The sequence below is a fragment of the Neoarius graeffei genome, chromosome 2, assembly GCF_027579695.1.
Source record: "Neoarius graeffei isolate fNeoGra1 chromosome 2, fNeoGra1.pri, whole genome shotgun sequence".
NCBI lineage: Eukaryota > Metazoa > Chordata > Actinopteri > Siluriformes > Ariidae > Neoarius > Neoarius graeffei.
Window position 1 is genome coordinate 90,365,648 of NC_083570.1, and position 21,051 is coordinate 90,386,698.

Below are 21,051 nucleotides of genomic sequence, written 5' to 3' on the forward strand. Positions count from 1 at the left end.
AGTAAAGAAGATATAAAAAAAATGCAATAATCAAAACATCGTCGTAAACAAACAGAATAGCGTAGCCACAAGGCAGTAACATAATGTTCGCAAAAGATTAGGAAGAAGTAAATAACTTATCAAATCCTAACCCTCTATACCACCGCTAATCAAACATCACTTTCCGCCATAATAAACTATATATACGAAAGAAAACAAAAGCAACAACAAAAAAGAAAAAATACTAACTTACCAAGACATACCAACATGGTATAATATAACTATACACATATCCATATGTACACAGACACCCATAATATCATAATTATGCATATATATTATATACAATTATGCATATTCATATATATATATATATATATATATATATATATATATATATATATAAAAGGGTGGCACGGTGGTGTAGTGGTTAGCGCTGTCGCCTCACAGCAAGAAGGTCCGGGTTCGAGCCTTGTGGCCGGCGAGGGCCTTTCTGTGTGGGGTTTGCATGTTCTGTCCGTGTGGGTTTCCTCCGGGTGCTCCGGGTCCCCCACAGTCCAAAGACATGCAGGTTAGGTTAACTGTTGACTCTAAATTGACCGTAGGTGTGAATGTGAGTGTGAATGGTTGTCTGTGTCTATGTGTCAGCCCTGTGATGACCTGGTGACTTGTCCAGGGTGTACCCCGCCTTTCGCCCGTAGTCAGCTGGGATAGGCTCCAGCTTGCCTGCGACCCTGTAGAACAGGATAAAGCGGCTACAGATAATGAGATGATATATATATATATATCCGTACGTACCCATAGCCACATATATACACTTGTATGATCAATAGAATGTTATTGTAATTCCTCCTCCCTATACCTCATAAAGATCTGTTCCTTATACCTTTTTTTTGAACTGGTTTATAGTTGTACATTTCATGTGCTCCACATTCAAACTGTTCCATAGCTTTATTCCACAAATAGAGATACTGAACATTTTTAACGTTGTCCTAGCACTGCGAGTTTAAAATTTCAATTTCCCCCTAAAATTATAGCCCCCCTCTCTATCCGAGAACTTTGTTTGAATATTCCTTGGTACTTTATAATTCCTTACTTTGTACATTATTACGGCAGTTTTATATTCTATAATATCCCTGAATTTTAAACATTTAGAATTTAAGAATAGTGAATTAGTATGATCTCGGTAACCAGCACTATGAATTATTCTTATAGCTCTTTTTTGAAGTATAGTTATTGCATGAAATGAACATTTATACGTATTTCCCCACACCACTGAGCAGTAATTTAAGTACGGTAAAACCAGGGAACAGTAAAGAATGCGGAGTGAATTATAGTCCAGGACGTGCTTAGCTTTACTCAACACAGATATGCTTCTTGATAGTTTAATTAGTATGTATTTTACATGTGATTTCCAAGTAATTCTATCATCTATTATTACCCCAAGAAATTTATTATTAGAAACTCTTTCAATGTCAGCACCATCTACCTGTACATTTATTGCCTTAATTATTTTATAATTATTAAATAACATGATTTTTGTTTTAGACAGATTTAATGATAATTTATTTCGATCAAACCAACTTTTTAACCTGCCCAATTCGGAAGAGATTATGTTTTCTAACTCATGTAAATTTGTTCCAGAACAAGACATATTCATGTCATCTGCAAATAATACCATCTTAAATATCTTTGATACATTGCATGTCATTTATATAAAGAATGAACAGTTTAGGACCCAATACTGACCCCTGGGGGATACCACAAACAATGTTCAAACAAGATGACACAGAATCACCCAACTTCACAAATTGTGTCCTGTTGCTCAAATAACTTCTTATCCAATTTAATACAATTCCCTTATCCCATATTCAGGGTACCCGCGGAGTCTTAAAAGTATTAAAAAAGTATTGAATTTCATTTTCCAGAATTAAGGCCTTAAAAGTATTAAATTTCATCTTGAAAGTCTTAATTTTTTCCACGGAGGTCTTAATTTTCCAAAGAAAGTCTAACATCGTTGCGTAACCTAGATTAAATTCTCTGTGATGAAAATGAAGCAAAATCTAAAATGTTTTGCGCTGCCCTGGCGTTCACACGCAAACAGCGGGAAATTCACGTCGCGCCGTAAAGGGTTCACACGAAACGAGAGCAGCAGGCGCATAGAGCAGAGAGGGTGAGGGGGAGAGAGCATGGGGAAGTGCAGATTCAACCTGAAGTGGCCGCTCGACCCTAAGGCCCCGGTCACACCGCCCGAACTTTGCTGGAGCGTTCCTTGAACGGTAGGGAGGGGGGGCCGAATTTCGACAACGCTCGTCACCGCGCACAAAATGGGAAAAAAAATCGAAAACACGGGCATTGGCTTAGCGGTGCACCGCTGAAGCCGGCATTGCTTTAGCGTTGGTTTAGCAGTAGCGAGCGTTGGTATAGCGGCGTTCTGCGCATGCGGGCTTTGGCTCGGCGGGGGTATAAAGTTGGTTTAGCACCAATCATAGCAAGTCTCTCAGCATCCATGGTGATACAGTTTTACTGTAACTTTGAGCAAATTCGATATAGATGAGGTCTGAACTCAACGGCAGCTCGATTCCAAATGAGCTCCTGGTCCATTTCTCCCCGTATTTATAGCCAAATTCTGGTCTCGCTCCGACACCTCTATACCAACGCCAAACCAAAGTTCATCGCCGCCATGGATAGCTGCTTCAACGCCCGACACCGTTCCAGCAACCCCGTGTCCGCTCGTAAAACGCTTACAACCGCTCCACCGAAGTTTGTGCAACGTTTAATCGCTGCCCGGGCAACACTGGCGTTGGCCTAGCGGACCCAAGCGTCCACGAACTTGCGTCTAGCGATGCCAAACTTTGACTGGGCATTGGTGGAGTGAGGGTGAACTTTGCCGGGGCGGAAAATTGCCCCCTCCTCACCGCTCGCAATATTTTGTGCAGCTCAAAACTTTCGGAGCGGTAGGAGGGCCCCTCGAGAAACATCAGCGGTGGCCGAGCATATACGGCGTTGCTTTAACGGGGGCCAACTTTTGTTAAACAGTGGTGAACGGTTACGAGCGGTGATGAATTTTTTTCACCGCTCCAGGAACGCTCCAGCAAAGTTCGGGCGGTGTGACCGGGGCCTTAAGGGGGTTCCAAATAATGACCGTGAGGCATTATGCACTTTGTGTAAAAAAAAAAAAAACTTTCAACTAGGGACAATGGGGCTTACAGCTCTGGATTCTCACATGAAAAGTGGTAAACATATTTCGTTTGCATCCACAATTCAGAAGCAGGCAGCTATACTATACTATTATAGCTATACTATTCTTTTTGTCTTTTGAATGCTTCTCTGGCGTGTGTGTGTGTGTGTGTGTGTGTGTGTGTGTGTGTGTGTGTGTGTGTGTGTATGAGGGGTGATTGTCTGGACTTACATGGGGGTGCTCTCCTCTGCATGGTGTCCAGGGGGTGTGAGCAGAATGAATTCTGATTGATTATTTTAATAAATGTAATTTTGTTATTTCAAACACTCGTAAATAGTAATTATTTGAGGTTTAATCTGGTGCTCAATATGATTTATTCTTCCCTAATGAGTGCGACAAAGGTATTAAATTTAACTTGAAATGGCATTAAAAAAGTCTTAAAAAGTCTTAAATTTTGGTTTAACAATCCTGGGGGTACCCTGATATTGTTCCATCTTATTAATTAATATATCATGATTAATAAGTGATTATAATTATTACAGTAGCAATTAATAAAATTGCTACTGTCATTTCGCCGGTTTGTTTACATTCTAAGCGGAAATGATTTTGTTGGACGTTTAGTACAGTATTGTTCTTTATCGAATTTGCAGAAAATAAAAATGCTCTGTTTCTCAAAATCCAGTGAATGTGGATAGAATAAAACAGTTATTCCACTCAATCTCGTCATACATGGCTTATAGCCGACTCAGCGCTATGCACCTTGTCGGCTATCAGCTCATGTACGACTTGATTTCATGGAATAACTGTTAAATATATTGGTATGGGACATACAAAAATGTTTTCAAAATGCTGGAGATGTGGATATATGAATGATTTAAGTTAATAATTTAAAATGATCTTAAGTTAATTATGTCAGTGTACGTTGGTCATTGAGTAGGACACATTACCTCCAAATAAAATGTCTTTTATCTTTACACCCACATGGTATTTTTCTCTTCACACATGATGGAAGATGTGTGTAGGGTTTTTCTTCTCACTGCTGATGGAGGACTCATTTTGTTTCTCTGTAGGATGATTACTTCAGGACCTGGGGCCCAAGCAAAGCACAAGACAAAGGTATGAGAATTGTGTCTGTGTGCCGCTGTGTCAATTCTTGCTGCCTCACTCCATAAGCCTGCTTTCACTCATCTCTCCTTGTTTGGTCTCCCGGATTAATTGTATAGAAAATCCTCCAATCTCACAGGGGGACTCTCCATTTTCTATGTTATTGATCTCAATCTGTACTGCACATCCAGCCAATCAATAACAAGAGAGATGGGGGGAAGATGAAGATGTATTTGGTTTTTTTTTTTCGGCATTAACTCTGTGAGAATGTATGAACTTATATTAATTGATATCATTACATTTACAGTACTGTCTTCTTTAAAAGAGAAAATGATATTAAAACCTGCTTTTTAGATGAACACACACACACACACACACACACACACATACACACACACACACACACACACACACACTGCCTTACTCGTCTATATGGATATATCGAGAAGGATAAAGAGAGAGGAAGTCGAAGAGATACTGACACAGGCAGACATGTGAATAGAAAGGTACATCTCTCTCGATAATGGTGATCGAAGACAGCCAGCCTGTACAATCTGTGTCTTACAGCTTCGAACTTTCACACTCTCACACCATGAATAACAAACACAGTTTCAGCACTCCACGCCCCTGCTTTTGCAGCACTGATGCCATTTTTAAGACAATGCAGGTGTACTGTTAGAGGAAAATAACAATGTTATGGTGTGATTTGTTCAGACACACAGCAAAGATACTCATCACCCCATTTTTCCTATAACAGCACATTTTATTCCTCTAATAGTACAGCATATGCCAATGCTACAATCCTTTATTTTATTAAAGAATGACATACTTTTTATCTGTTTATAATTACATTTAAGGCCTGGTCCCACAATACCGGTAACTATAACTACAATTATACCAATGACTATAAATAAATCAGTCCCCTGCAGTTTATGTGGTTGGTGCCCACACCAGACTGATAACAATACCTACTGTATAGCCCAGGCCTGGGTTTATCTGTATCACTGAGATTGGTTCTGGAGCGACTTTTCCAGGCCTAGACCTGATCCGATAAAACATCTGATCAATCAGGTAATTGTTTACATGTGGTGATGTCTGAGCACGTGCTATTTTCCCCGGGCATCTTTGTACATCCTTGTTGCATCATGAAGTCACAGAATACAGATTCACGGAAAATCAAAAAATATAATACAAAGCACGGATCTTTTATTCACGGATATGTGGTTTTCTGTGAAATATCAATCATAAATTAATTAAGTAAACATATAAATGCAGGTAAGATATTTTAATTATGAACTTCGACAGTCCAAACATTTAATTATTTTAGACTTGTTAATTTTTTATCCGTGATACATCATCCATATGAAATCGGTAACCAATCTGTAATATGCTGAAATGTCCGTGACCAATCCATAAATTATTTGCATCCGTGATGCATCCGTATTAAAATCCATAACCACTCTGTATTTTGTATCCTTTTTTTATAATATTTCCGTAGTCCGTGACCTATCCGTATTTTGTCAACCACTGGAGTGTGTACATGGGTTGTTTTGAAGTCCAAGCTGTACAATACAACCCGGAATAATGTGCTACTACTTGGAAAAAACTTTCATGACTATTCCTAAGTTACATGGATTTATTTCCCTGAGTGTCAGGACCAAGCGATATTACAGTTGGGATTATAGTTGTGGTGTGACTGCTCCAGACTGGAACTAAATTCAGGCAGAAGTATAGTCATATTTGTAGTTATAGGTATAGTTTTAGTTATCGGTGTTGTGGGACCGGGCCCTTCATGGTGGAGAACCTACACAAAACATGTTAGTTCATGTTATCACTTATAAGAATGTTACAACTATGTTATAACAACTTCTGAACAACAGTATAACACCGTTTAACCAATCAGAATCAAGTATTCAACAGTGTTGTTGTAAAATGTATTTTAATGTATTATGTATCTGTTCTATATTTTTCCCCACTCCTGACTGAGATTTTGAGAGTTGACGGCATAGGAATGGGAAGAATCTAATCTAATTTTTTATACCTTGCATTCAATTATGTCAACTGTACAGGTAAAGGTTCTTTCTTTCAGTTTTACACCAAAAAAAAGTAAGGACGAAGGACTTTGGATTCTCAGTAATATGACAAGCTGTTTTTTTTTTAAATTAAAGTGAGGGAACAACTTGTTATAACATAACTAATAATAGGAATTAACTTGTTTTGAGAACATTCTGCAGCAGTGGGCCTCAGTTAACAAATTGGAAACAAACAAATTTATTCACAAACTGTTCTTATGAGTGTTTACACAAGAAATTTGGTGTTCATGAAAATCCTGTAAATTTAGAAGAACATTTGTGTCTTACTCCTGCTCCTGAGTGTGTGTAAATTTACACATAAGAAGACTAACTGTTGTAAACCTCAACTTGATTGACTTCAAATTATATAATTAGCATGGATTACTGCACGTTTATATATCGACCGTATATACTGTCAAGTTTAATTTGCTTATTTTTCTTACGTTTACAGAATTTAGCAGATGCTCTGATTCACAGAGACTTAAAGAAGCTCATGCTAGTTTACTAGGACAGGGACTAATGGCCCTTTTCCACTACCCTTTTTCAGCTCACTTCAGCTCGCTTCAGCTCACTTCAGCCCGACACGGCTCGCGTTTCGACTATCTCAAAACAGCACGACTCAGCTCGCTTCAGCCCTGCTTAGCACCCAAAACTCGCACGGTTTTGGAGTGGGGCTGAAGCGAGCCAAACCGAGCTGAGTGAGGCTGGGGGCGTGAGCAGACACTCCCCTGTGCACTGATTGGTGAGGAGGAGTGTCCTCACATGCCCACACACGCCCCGCGAGCATGCTGGGATCTGTAAACACCGTAAACCCGGAAGAAGAATAATTACGAATTACGAGAATTTCTGAAGCCTTATGCGCCTCGCCTCATCTGTACGCTCTTGCCAGTATCTGTTGGCGTTATCGGTGACAACAAGCCACAGCACCAAGACCAGCAACACTAACGACTCCATGTCCTCCATGTTTATTGTTTACTATTTGGGTCGTGAGACTACCGCTTAAAAGATCACTGATGTCACTGTTTGCGCCGCTTAACGACATCACGTGACGTCCACCCACTTTCGCTAACTCCACCCAATGTGTCCACCCACTTCCAGCCAGCACGGTTCAGCGCGGTTGTAGTCGAAATGCAACTCCAACAGCCCCACTCAGCTCGACTCAGCCCAACTCAGCACGGCACGGCTCAGCTCGACTCAGCCGCGTTTGTAGTGGAAAAGCGGCATAAGAGTACCATTGAGAAAAATTCATGAAAACAAGTTGTTTTATATCAACCCCATTAATTAAAGGGAAAAAATATATATATTTTATATATGTGTGTGTGTGTGTGTGTGTGTGTGTGTGTGTGTGTGTGTGTGTGGACAGCTGCCAAGACAATCCAGTGGTTTAAGACAAATAAAACTAATCATTCAGTTATGACAAATTATTATTTCTCTTCTTCTTCTTCTTCTTCTTCTTCTTATTATTATTATTATTATTATCAGAAACTTTTGCATCAGCCAAACTGAACAAAATATTTACACCTAGTTTTACTAAAAGACTGATGAATGTGGCCCAATAAACATAATTATACATTGCTCAAACCTGACTTTCATGATGCCACAGCTATCTGTGGCCAGGAGTCAAGACGGCAAACTCGGTCATGCTCTCTGGGTGGAAGGGATGACATACTCTCTCTCCCTGTCAATCACAATGACTCTGCAATCGTGAGCATTTGTGAGATCATATATGTGGAAGAGGGCAGTTAGAGCTTTCCACTAAGGCCAAGTTTACATTAGACCGTATCTGTCTCGTTTTCTTCGCGGATGCACTGTCCGTTTACATTAAAATGCCTGGAAACTCCGGGAAACAGGAATCCGCCAGGGTCCACGTATTCAATCTAGATCGTGTCTGGTCCGGTGCTGTGTAAACATTGAGAATACACGGATACGCTGTGCTGAGCTCTAGCTGGCATCGTCATTGGACAACGTCACTGTGACATCCACCTTCCTGATTCGCTGGCGTTGGTCATGTGACACGACTGCTGAAAAATGGCGCGGACTTCCGCCTTGTATCACCTTTCATTAAAGAGTATAAAAGTATGAAAATACTGCAAATACTGATGCAAATACTGCCCATTGTGTAGTTATGATTGTCTTTAGGCTTGCCATCCTTCCACTTGCAAGTGGTAAGTGACGCGCATGCCCGACATGCACTGAGATCACACACACAGCGGCTCAGTCCCAAATCACTGCTCGTGCACTCCACTCGCGTGCTCTGTGAGCTGCGCAGGGCCGGAGTGCGCACCCTCCAGAGGGCACTCGCTGTTCAGGGCGGAGTGATTTGGAGCGCAGGATGCCTGCGGAGCCAAGCGTATCCGTGTATTGGCGTTGCTGTGTGCAGGTGAATCGTGTATTGGCGTTGCTGTGTGCACACTAATCGTTTTAAAAACATTAATCTGATGATCCGCTGATACGGTCTAATGTAAACACCACCGAAGTGTGTTAGACTGTCCTGTGAAGCATCATGCACAGCAGTTTGAAAAGAGGCAGAGGCTGGTTTCATGTGTCTTGAATAACAAAGACGTACATGATTGCCTTCACATAGACCAAGTTGGAGAGAAAATAGTGAAATACAGTTACGGTCAGAAGTTTATGGACAGGGACAGGAATGTCATCATGGACATGAATGTCATGGCAATATTGGGCTTTCAATTTTTTATTTGAACTGTTCTTTTTCTGTGACAGAATGACTGTAAAACATATCTTTAATTAAAAAAGCAAGAATGTAGTGTACAAATTTTAATTTATTTTGGGTTTCTGAAATCAACACAGTCAAATTTACACACATGGGGCCAAGCATTTACATACTACTTAGATTATTAATTCAGTGGTGCTGAAAATTCCAAAATCTTTTAACTTACCAAGGCCAAGGCCTCTTAACTTTCTGTTAATGATCATGACTGACTATCGCTGGTAGCTGTTCTGTGCCAACATAAAAAGGGTTTGTTTAAAGCACTCATTAGCTTCACCAACACACATTACAATGGGAAAGTCCAAGGAGCTCAGTGCAGATCTGAAAAAGAGGATCATAGATTTACACAACTCAGCAGTGCAGATTCTAAGATCATCAGTTCAAACAACTATACAAGTACTGTCCAAGTTTTTAGGATGTATAGCCATTTTGGCAAGACTCTTTACTGGAAGAAGACCCAAACCGTCACCCTCAGCTGTAAAGAAATTGGTACAGATGATCAGGAACAACCCAGGAACCACCAAAGCACAGACCTGCCATGAACTGGAAGCTGCTGGAAGAGGCAGAGACCAGAAATGAAACTGAACGGGACGTGAGCTAGGTTAGAGCAGTCAACGTAAGTTGGCATTTAGAGTGAGGGCACACAATTTTACCTTTCCATCCTTGCTTTAAAATTGTGATTTTCGGCATACACAAATAATGATGGCACAAAATCTGGACTGCTTGAGTCAAGCGAGACCTCTCCTACAAACAAAATTGCATGCAAAGCTAAGTTAACATGCTAACAATATTCATTACATTGTGTAACTATGACCCAGCTAATCAGACAAACATTACCAAAGTATTTTGCTACATCAATAAACGAACACTAGAAAGAATAAAAAAGAAAGATTTAATAAATAGCCTGATCTTACCTGTGATGAAGTGGGCGCTGCAAACCCGCATATTTTTGATAGTGCTTTCATCCCAGTCTACACGTTTGATGGCTTGTAGCCATAGACGTCGGCGATTTTTTTTGGAATGGGTGAGATCCTGCTGGAATTCTGTACATTTTAACCCCATCACTGCTACGATTCTGACACCCAACAACACAACAACTAGGCATTTCTTCCAAATTATTTCTTCTCGTCTCTACTGTCGCTGAGTCTTTTTTGGGTCCAGGCTGCGCGCACAATTTCCTCTTACGTATGAATGACGTTTACTGCGAAGGGGTCTGTTGGACTCTACCAATTCTGCCAAGAAGACTGATCAAATATCCAACCAGATTTCTGCCAGAAGCTTGTTAATGGGGGTAAGCCATGGCTTAATGGTGAGAAAAACAGCTTTGAGACCAAAAGATCGCTGGTTTTATTCCCTGGACCAGCAGGAGTGGCTGAAGGGCTCTTGAGCAAGGCATCTATTGCCCAACTGCTCCCCAGGCTGCTTGGGATATGTTGTATATCACTCTGGTTAAGAGTGTCTGCTAAATGCCTGTAATGTAATGGGGATCAAGGTGAAGGTGGAACTTGTTAAGGGACATTTAACCAAATATTAGGTGTCCTGTATGTATATTTTTGACCATCTATGTATAATGTTGATCCTGTATTGATTTTAGATAACCCAAAATAAATTCAAGCTTCTGCACCAAATTATTTTTTTAATTAAATATGTATATTGTACAATCATTCTGCCACAGAAAACAAACATTTCAAAGAAATCAGTGAAAGGCCAATATTGCCATGACATTCAGGTCCATGATGACATTCATGTTCATGTATGTAAACTTCCGACCCTAACTGTATGTCCAATTTTCTTTCATAAATAAAAGGTTAGCATTGGCAAATTGCTGTGGTAAAAGAGGAATAAAACGTTTTGGGACATGCTGTTATTGGAAAATTTGAGGTGTTCACAGAGTGTTGTAGTCAAGTCACTAAACCTCAAGTCTGAGTCCAGTCTTGAGTCTCTACTGTTCAAATCCGAGTCAAGTCCAAGTCATTAAAAAAAAATTGAGTCGAGTCCACTATTGATCTGAGTCGAGTCCAAGAACAAGACTCCAACTGCACCATTTGATGGTGGCCATTGCTGCCTTTATGTGAAAGTGTCCCTGCTACTGTGTTGGACTAATGTTCCTGCTCGACTGCCCCATTTTAGTTAATAAGCTACAGATAAAAAGCTTGTTCATCTCTCAGCAAGCCCTGCCCACTATCAGCAGGGCAAATAACATGAGAGAGAGTTAACACTAGCTAGTTCATCGCTCAGCAAGCAAACCCCGCTATCAACAGAGCAATGAACATAGCGTGTCACTTCCTTCTATGGGTGGAGTCTTACCAAATGACAATTGAAGTTCAAGGTTGTTCCCTTCGTCTCCTCGATAGTTCTTCTACATATGGAACACATAGCAGTGCATTTTTTCCCACTGCACGAGAAGTCTGTATAAGCAAAGTGGACAATCCTGGGGGTATTTTCTCCAGGCATTTTAGTGCCATTAATGTTAGTTTGTTCCTGAACATGATGTATGAACAGGTGAATGTGCATTCTCTTGCGCAAAATTAGCATCCAAATTAATGTAGATATAAATATCTTATGCCAAATTATTATGGCATGTTACAAAACAAAAGAAAAAATCTGAGTCCTTGTCTCCAATTTACAAGTCCGAATGCAGTTAATGCACGAGTCCGAGTCCAAGTCCGAGTCATCAGTGCTCAAGTCCAAGTCAAGTCACGAGTCCTTAAAATTAGGGCACATGTTGGACTCGAGTACTACAAGCCTGTTCACAGACTGCCACAAAGTATATCACACCACCACATTGTTGATTATTTTCCTGTTGCAGCATGCTGTATCTTATTTTATTCTTTTCATACTGTATATTGTGGACATCAGGGTGAACTGTAGTTCTTTGTGTGTTTTCTCCAAGTAGAAGTGTCCGAATTTATTCTGACATTTCATTTCTGCTTCGAACCCTCTGAGATTACTTGGCTCACTAAAATGTACCTTCAGCACTACATGGTGCCGAGTGTAGGTTGGATATAATGTAATAACATGCCTCTTTAAATGTTTGCAACAGCAACTTGTGCACTTCATTTTGGCTCTACTTGTTTAATCTCACTCGCATCTCCAAGGAGTGTCAAAGCGAGAAATTATAGGAATAGCATTGATAGCACTTCAGTTAGTTTGATGGATAAACTGTGAGCATGTAATAGCGTTAGCTCATAATTTGCAATAAACATGCACATTGCGATTACAACGTAGGTAGGTAGTTGAGCATTGGAAGGAATTTAATTTTGATAATGAGTATAGAATTGGTAAAAGGGAAAGGGTAGAGTTGCGCTGTTGTGTTTGCCGCAGCAGTAATGAATGAGTCAGTGCGTGTGGTATTTTTATGTCTGTGGGAGATAGCTCAAGGGTCGGTGCCGAGCTGAAGGGCAAACATAATCGAGTAAGTCTGTTTGTTGAAGAAAAAAGAGCCGCTGCTATAGAAATTAAATTCTGATATATGCAACCATAAAAGTGAATTTTGCATCAATCTGCAGAACTACAATAAAGCATACTGCATATAGTACCATAACCTTAAAAGTAGGCATGCATAATTATATTAGATTTACTGAAACTCATTCCACAAAAGAAAACTGAGTGACAGATCAGCAGTGCTATAGAGCCATATCAGTCTTCTGTGTCCTGGAGGGAACATGCATTCATCAAAAAATGAATCCCATATCAATCCTCCGAACAGTGGAGAAATCTGACCTCGAGCCATCCTTGGGGATCTTCAGTCTGTTCTCACTGACTGAGGCAAAGTGAGCAAGGGGGACAAAGAATGTCTATACCAGAGGACAGGATTGAAAAGGTCAAAGAGCATTCCCTCAACTCTCTTATCAGCTACTGAACAGAGACGTTGACATTGTTCAAACCACAGTGTAGGACTACACAATGCTCCCCTTCCAATCTTACATACTGGATAAGCCATGCATTATTCTTTTCACATTGTGTTTGTGTGCGTGCATTATGAGTGCAGAACTTTAAGCCTGTATGTCAGATTGATTATTACTCTGTGCTTCACTGTGAAAAAAACAAACAAAAAACAAACAAACAAAAAAACAGTCTGGGAGTGTTCCTGTAGCTGTATTTAAGGGCCAACTTTAGTGTCAGTCCCTTGATGCCATCGCACACTCTGATTGGCTAATCTACTATCTCAGCTCATATACCGTGAGTCATCTTCTTGGCTTTTCTTCGCGGGCGAAGATTTTCATATGAAAGGGGGTTTCCACGCTGACTGCAAGCCCTTTGGTGGCTGTAGAAACCGATTTGGGACAAACGGGTCAGACTGCAGAGCCTACAGATGAGGGATTGATCCATGTCAGGTGTTGAGGCTTCTCGAGCCTACCACTTCCTCCTTTTCTCAGTGAGGTTGTCTCGCCTGTTGGCGTCGAAGGAGGAGACGGCCTGGTGAATGATGTGTCTCCAGTCATCGCGGTCAACCGCCAGGACAGACCACCATCAGAGATCGATCTGACAGGAACTGAGGGACTTCTTCAGGCAGCCTTTATACCTCTTCTTTGGGGCCCCTGTGTCACGGTGCCCAGAGGCCAGCTCTCCATACAGCACAGAGTAGAGAAAAACAATGGCGGAGCCTGTTACTAAACCAGCCGAAGACGAAATAAAAACTCTACTCGAAAACAAAACCCCAGAAATTACAAAAAACAGCAAAATATGGAATGAAAGTATTTGATGGTAAGAATGTATCATTTTTTCTTATTTTTCAAGGATTAATATACCATTTTTCACAAATTGCTACTGTCTTTTTGCTAATTTATTTACATTCTAAGCGGAAATAATTTTGTCGGACGTTTTGTATAAAGTTTTTATTTATCAAATTTGCAAAAAATAACAATAAAAATGCTCTGTTTCTCAAAATCCAGTGAATGTGGATAGAATAAAACAATTATTCCACTCAAGCTCATCATACATGGCTTATAGACAACTCAATGCTATGCGCCTCGTCGGCTATCAGCTTATGTACGACTTGATTTCGTGGAATAGACATTTTATATATATAATGGTTCCTCCCTAGCAATTTCTAAACAACTGAAGGTACCATAAGCATCTGTACAAACAACTGTATGCAAATGTAAAAATCTTGGGACCACCCAGACACTACATTGGTCAGGAAGGAGACACAAATTGTCCATAAGTGACAGCATTGAAGTGGCCATTACAAAGCCATGAATCCCATATATCTCATATAAAAATCTGTGGCCTGAACTGAAAAACATGTCTGAGCAAAGTCAAATGAATCCATATTTTAACTATTATTCGAAATGACCTTTTTATGGGAATAAAGTTGATACATTAATTGACTTAATACAGGGGGCGGCACGGTGGTGTAGTGGTTAGCGCTGTCGCCTCACAGCAAGAAGGTCCTGGGTTCAAGCCCCGGGGCCGGCGAGGGCCTTTCTGTGCGGAGTTTGCATGTTCTCCCCGTGTCCGCGTGGGTTTCCTCCGGGTGCTCCGGTTTCCCCCACAGTCCAAAGACATGCAGGTTAGGTTAACTGGTGACTCTAAATTGACCGTAGGTGTGAATGTGAGTGTGAATGGTTGTCTGTGTCTATGTGTCAGCCCTGCGATGACCTGGCGACTTGTCCAGGGTGTACCCCGCCTTTCGCCCATAGTCAGCTGGGATAGGCTCCAGCTTGCCTGCGACCCTGTAGAAGGATAAAGCGGCTAGAGATAATGAGATGAGATGAGATGAGACTTAATACAGAAAATGTATGCTAACATCAAATGTATGGAGTTGTGAAAAATTGACTTTGAATGTCTTTAACCTAGGTGTATGTAAACTTTCAGAGTCAAATGTATAACTGATTGGAGCTGATGTTAATGCAAATCACATTCTTTACAACTGTGGTGAGAAAAACAACAATAACAACATAAAAACACCTCAGAACACACAACATGCTGAACCTTAAAGACCAGGTGATGCTTTTCCAATCTTGAAAATCGAAATCAAAACTGTCCACATGCTTTTCTGCTCAACACGGCTGTAAAGAGTGGTTATTGAAGTTAGCATAACATTAATGTTATCTTAATACAGTCTCTACTATTACTAGTCGCAAAGCCAAAGTCAGTTGTCTCTTTTACCGAGATTTTATTGAGACGGTGCACTCTAGCTTGAACTTTTTTTTTTCTCCTGAGCATCTTAGTGATTGAAAGCGACTGACCGAGTAAAAGTGAACTTAGCAAGCTGCCTGATATTGATGTTGTGTTTAGTTCCACTTGGGAGGCCTGAGAGTGCTGGATTAAGGTCAGTTTATCATTAGATTGTAATCTAATGATTATGACCATTAGATGTTTAATGATTAAATGTGAAATTGCACTTTGATTTCAGACATACAGTACTTTGATATTTTATGCATGATTTCTTAGGAAGTCTCTCTCTCTCTCTCTCTCTCTCTCTCTCCACACTCTGATGCTATCTGTTGTCTCTCGGGATATGGATTTTCAGGGCAATTTCCTCAAGCCCATAGACCCATCCATCACACAGGGATATTGAAGCTGAGTGCAACAACTAAGTTCCTCTCAGTGTGGGGTCATTAGGCTGCTCTTGAACTACAGGGAGACAGAGAAAGGCCAAAAAACATTTAATCAGCCAGGGTACCTCAGAGCAATGAAACTAGCGCACAAAACAAACATGGGACATGACCGTTGTTAATGAAAAGGGGGAAGGGCAGGGCGGTGTTCACAGTAAAGACAACAGACGTGACTGGAGGAAGCGTGTGTCTGCTCGAGGAACGTGGTCTGTTTCCTGACAACTTTGCCTCACTTGTGACAGAACAACGCTTCCTGATGGAATTCCCTCTGATTGTGTTTGTGTGTAGAAGCTTGTTTGTGTATTTATCCCTTGTAAATCTCCTCATTAGCTCCAGATGAATGCTAATGTTTGTTTGGCTACGGTATGGTAGCCAGTCCTGCTCTGGCAGGACACCAGGTCTCTCTCTCTCTCTCTCTCTCTCTCTCTCTCTCTCACTGACACACACCCCTACAAATGGCCAACGTCAATACAAAATATGCAATATGACAATAAAACATTTAACTGAAAGATCTGAGCAATGCAAAATCCAACTCATTACAAAAGCAGTGAAAGAGCAAGCTGTGTGTGGGTGGTTGATTGTGTGTGTGTGTGTATTTGAGTGTTTGTGCAGTTGATCAGTATGCTGGTTGATTCTGGAAGAAGTCTGTTTCCTTGGAAACACACTCCAAAACTAAGAAAGTGGAGGGAAACATTCAGCGGTGCAGAACCTGCATACACACATATGGGTGTTTTATTATCTTCCTAGTTTTATATTGTTCCTGGAGTTGATCTGTCATGACTAAAGTGTGTGTGTGTGTGTGTGTGTGTGTGTGTGTGTGCACGCGCATGACCAAAGGCAAGAGACCCAGGTGCCTACCGTACTTTCTAATCTGGCATCATACTATGGGCCATGAACTTCCATCAATCTCTTGTCTGTCAGTCAGACCCTCCAGGATTTCACGATGTTGCAATTTGCAACTTCAACGCAAATTCAACCAATCCCCGTGAATTCAGGGCGGTCTTGCAATTATATACAATCGCCGCAACTTTCCCGCAAATTTGACCAATCGTTGGCGTTGTCTTGAGGTGACGTCGACAAACTACCTTCCGCCTTACTTCCGTTTATACGTTCAAGAGAAGCAGCATGTGCGAGTCAGTGTTTATGTAGGCTTAAATTCTGTTACTGAAAGTGTGTTATGTTTACAGTGAAGGACTGTGTGCACTTTACATTATTGTTTTACTTAATACAAGAAATTAATGGATGCCAACATTTTTGCCAAAATGGTATTTTATTTTCCATTGTTTAGGCAGCTTCAGAGATTCTGTTCAAATTGTTTTTTTCTTCTATGAAGCCTGAGCCATTTATTTTATTAGTTTATAATTATTGTTTAATTTAGTCTTCAGGAGAGACTGCCTGCACACAGTACTAGTATTAATAGTTTTTTTTTTTCTTACATGAAAGCTGAGGCATTTATATTATATTTTAAGGTAACTTCATGTTGTGCTGTGAGGTTCTATGCACTTTAACTTTTGAACCAACAGGTGCATTTGGATAAGTAAAGCCTATTTTTCTGCATTTTTGTAGTCCTGGTAATCTTTTATATTGGTAAAGTTGTTTATAGGACCATTTCTCAGTGTCTTTGTTTTTTTTAATCAATAGTTTTTCAGTAATAACTTAATATTTAACATATCACTGAATTTTAATCACAAAAAGAGAAAATCACAACAATTAGCGCTGTCGCCTCACAGCAAGAAGGTCCTGGGTTCGAGCCCCGTGGCCGGCGAGGGCCTTTCTGTGCGGAGTTTGCATGTTCTCCCCGTGTCCGCGTGGGTTTCCTCCGGGTGCTCCGGTTTCCCCCACAGTCCAAAGACATGCAGGTTAGGTTAACTGGTGACTCTAAATTGAGCGTAGGTGTGAATGTGAGTGTGAATGGTTGTCTGTGTCTATGTGTCAGCCCTGTGATGACCTGGCGACTTGTCCAGGGTGTACCCCGCCTTTCACCCATAGTCAGCTGGGATAGGCTCCAGCTTGCCTGCGACCCTGTAGAAGGATAAAGCGGCTAGAGATAATGAGATGAGACAATCACAAAAAAGGCCCACGAAATCCTGGGGGGACTGGTCAGTATCCCTGTGTGTCTCTCTCTCCAGCTCTGCTCTCCTGTCTCACTCTCTCCAGTTCTGCTCTCCCATCTCACTCTCTCCAGCTCTGCTCTCCCGTCTCACTCTCTCCAGCTCTGCTGTCCCGTCTCTGTCTCTCTCCAGCTCTGCTCTCCCATCTCACTCTCTCCAGCTCTGCTCTCCCGTCTCACTCTCTCCAGCTCTGCTCTCCTGTCTCAATCTCTCCAGCTCTGCTCTCCCGTCTCACTCTCTCCAGCTCTGCTCTCCCGTCTCACTCTCTCCAGCTCTGCTGTCCCGTCTCACTCTCTCCAGCTCTGCTGTCCCGTCTCTGTCTCTCTCCAGCTCTGCTGTCCCGTCTCACTCTCTCCAGCTCTGCTCTCCCGTCTCACTCTCTCCAGCTCTGCTCTCCCGTCTCACTCTCTCCAGCTCTGCTCTCCCGTCTCACTCTCTCCAGCTCTGCTCTCCCGTCTCACTCTCTCCAGCTCTGCTCTCCCGTCTCACTCTCTCCAGCTCTGCTCTCTCATCTCACTCTCTCCAGCTCTGCTCTCCCGTCTCACTCTCTCCAGCTCTGCTCTCCCGTCTCACTCTCTCCAGCTCTGCTCTCCCGTCTCACTCTTTCCAGCTCTGCTCTCCCATCTCACTCTCTCCTGCTCTGCTCTCCTGTCTCACTCTCTCCAGCTCTGCTCTCCTGTCTCACTCTCTCCAGCTGTGCTCTTAAACAGTCTCTGGGTTTTTATCGTCCCTTTAGTTCACACTAAAGTAACTGTTACAGTACTCTACATTTCGAAGGTCGACCCAAAATGATGTTCAGGCCTTGTTGTGTCTCTGATGGACCGAGGCACAGAATTCCTCAGGGAGCGGCCTCATAAACCGCTGTAGAAGAGTGTGTGTGTGTGTGTGTGTGTGTGTGTGTGTGTGTGTGTGTGTGTGTGTGTGCCATGTATGGTAAGTAGTCCGGCATCTCCAGGGTGGCAGTATCTTTCAGGGAAATAATAATAATAATAATAATAATAAAAACTTTATTATCCACAGAAATCTGTCTAGTTTACAGTGATTTCCAATGATGCTGTTTATCTTTGTATATATTTATAGAATTGTTGAATTAATGATAGACTAAAAACAGCATATTTTTTCTTGATTAAAAGATAAATAAGCACGAAGACAGAGTCATCTGTATCCCCCACCCTATATACCAACTATATACCAAGTTTCAAGATATTATTTGTCACATTTTTCAAGTTCTGTCGCAGGAAACCAACCAACCCTACCTCTTTACACTGACCTCAGCAGCCCATGGCATAAACCCACCGGACCTTTGGTCCAGGTGAGCTAAAAATTAACATTTCTCACATTTCTTAGTATCAAAAGGCACATATACATTACTTAATCAACACATACACCAACTTTCAAGACCATACCACTCATAGTTTTCAAGTTCTGCTCCGGAAACACAACCTACACCTAAGACTAACCTGAGAGACTAAGTCTGAAATTGTTTCCATGGAAACATCTCATCTCATCATCTCTAGCCGCTTTATCCTGTTCCACAGGGTCACAGGCAAGCTGGAGCCTATCCCAGCTGACTACGGGCGAAAGGCGGGGTACACCCTGGACAAGTCACCAGGTCATCACAGGGCTGACACATAGACACAGACAACCATTCACACTCACACCTACAGTCAATTCAGAGTCAAATCAAATCAAATCAAGTTTATTTGTATAGCGCTTTTAACAATAAACATTGTCGCAAAGCAGCTTTACAGAATTTGAACGACTTAAAACATGAGCTAATTTTATCCCTAATCTATCCCCAATGAGCAAGCCTGTGGCGACGGTGGCAAGGAAAAACTCCCTCAGACGACATGAGGAAGAAACCTCGAGAGGAACCAGACTCAAAAGGGAACCCATCCTCATTTGGGCAACAACAGACAGCCTGACTATAATATTAACAGTTTTAACAGGTATAACCCTCAACTGTCCTCATGGGGCCGTCCTTCACAGGAGCGGTGCGATAAAACTCCGACCAGACACAGGGCACCAGGATGGATCAAACAGGTCCGAGGGGCAGAAGAGGCCAGCATCTCAATCCGAGGATCAACATGTAACTCAGAGGGACAGATTGGGGGGGGGAGAGAGAGAGAGAAAGAAAACACGTTGTTAGGTATGCCCTAAAAATGGCAAGTATTAAATCTGTGTGGTAGGCTCGCAGAGACGAGAGTCTTTACATCAGGCATAACACACAACAATGGCATGTTAATATGGTAAAATATATCATGACCTGCTCTGGCTGGATGCTTGATTGGGTGATGGGAGCACACTCCTCAGCAATGATGAGATGCAGATGGGACCCTTAGGGCTGGCCAAGACAATTCAGTTACATTTCACCGGGTCTGGGACATGCGACAGAATGTCTGACGGCCGATTCCCTGCAGGCTACGATAGCCAGTTGAGGTCTCCACCCTCTCCACCAAAAGATTTCCTGTTGACTCCATGTAACTCAGAGGGACAGATTTGGAGTGGGGGGGGGGAGAGAGAGAGAAAGAAAACACAGGTGGTTAGGTATGCCCAATGTCACCTGAATAAGTAGGAACAGTATACATATTGCACCGAGTACAAGCAGGGACTCCGGCAACTAACTATGACAGCATAACTAAAAGGAGAGAGCCAGAAGGTAACACAGGCATGAGGGAGCCCCGGGACATAAAGCAGCCAGCCACTACACCGTCAACAAACTCGAGTGAGCAAGCGAGTGGGGACTGACAGCATCCATACATCCCAGTTTACCAAAACACTCTATGTCTGTGGACCCTCCAGATCTACTCCTTTACCTCATAAACACCATTAACAAAAGGCTTGACTAAACAGATATGTTTTCAGCCTAGACTTAAATGCTGAGACTGTGTCTGATTCCCGAACATTACTTGGAAGGCTGTTCCATAACAGTGGGGCTTTGTAAGAAAAGGCTCTGCCCCCTGATGTAGCCTTCACTATACGAGGTACCAGCAGATAGCCTGCACCTTTTGATCTAAGTAGGCGTGGCGGGTCATAGAGGAGCAGAAGTTCACTCAGGTACTGTGGTGCAAGACCATTTAGTGCTTTAAAGGTCAATAGTAGTATTTTATAATCAATACGAAATTTGATTGGGAGCCAATGCAGTGTGGATAAGACAGGCGTGATGTGGTCATATTTTCTAGTTCTAGTAAGGACTCTTGCTGCTGCATTTTGAACTAACTGGAGCTTGTTTATGCACTTATTGGAACATCCAGACAGTAAGGCATTACAATAATCCAACCTGGAGGTAACGAAAGCATGGACTAGTTTT

The 21,051-nt window shown here is 41.8% G+C and overlaps 1 protein-coding gene across 3 annotated transcripts in view; it reads left to right on the forward strand.

The window, feature by feature from the left end:
- Positions 1–21,051, forward strand: part of spock1 (SPARC (osteonectin), cwcv and kazal like domains proteoglycan 1) — a 699,184-nt gene that overhangs the window by 379,716 nt on the left and 298,417 nt on the right. For all 3 annotated transcript variants that reach the window (XM_060915187.1, XM_060915189.1, XM_060915188.1), the window contains exon 3: positions 4,231–4,276. In XM_060915187.1, the coding sequence (XP_060771170.1) occupies positions 4,231–4,276 (46 nt within the window). The remainder of the gene's footprint in view (positions 1–4,230; positions 4,277–21,051) is intronic.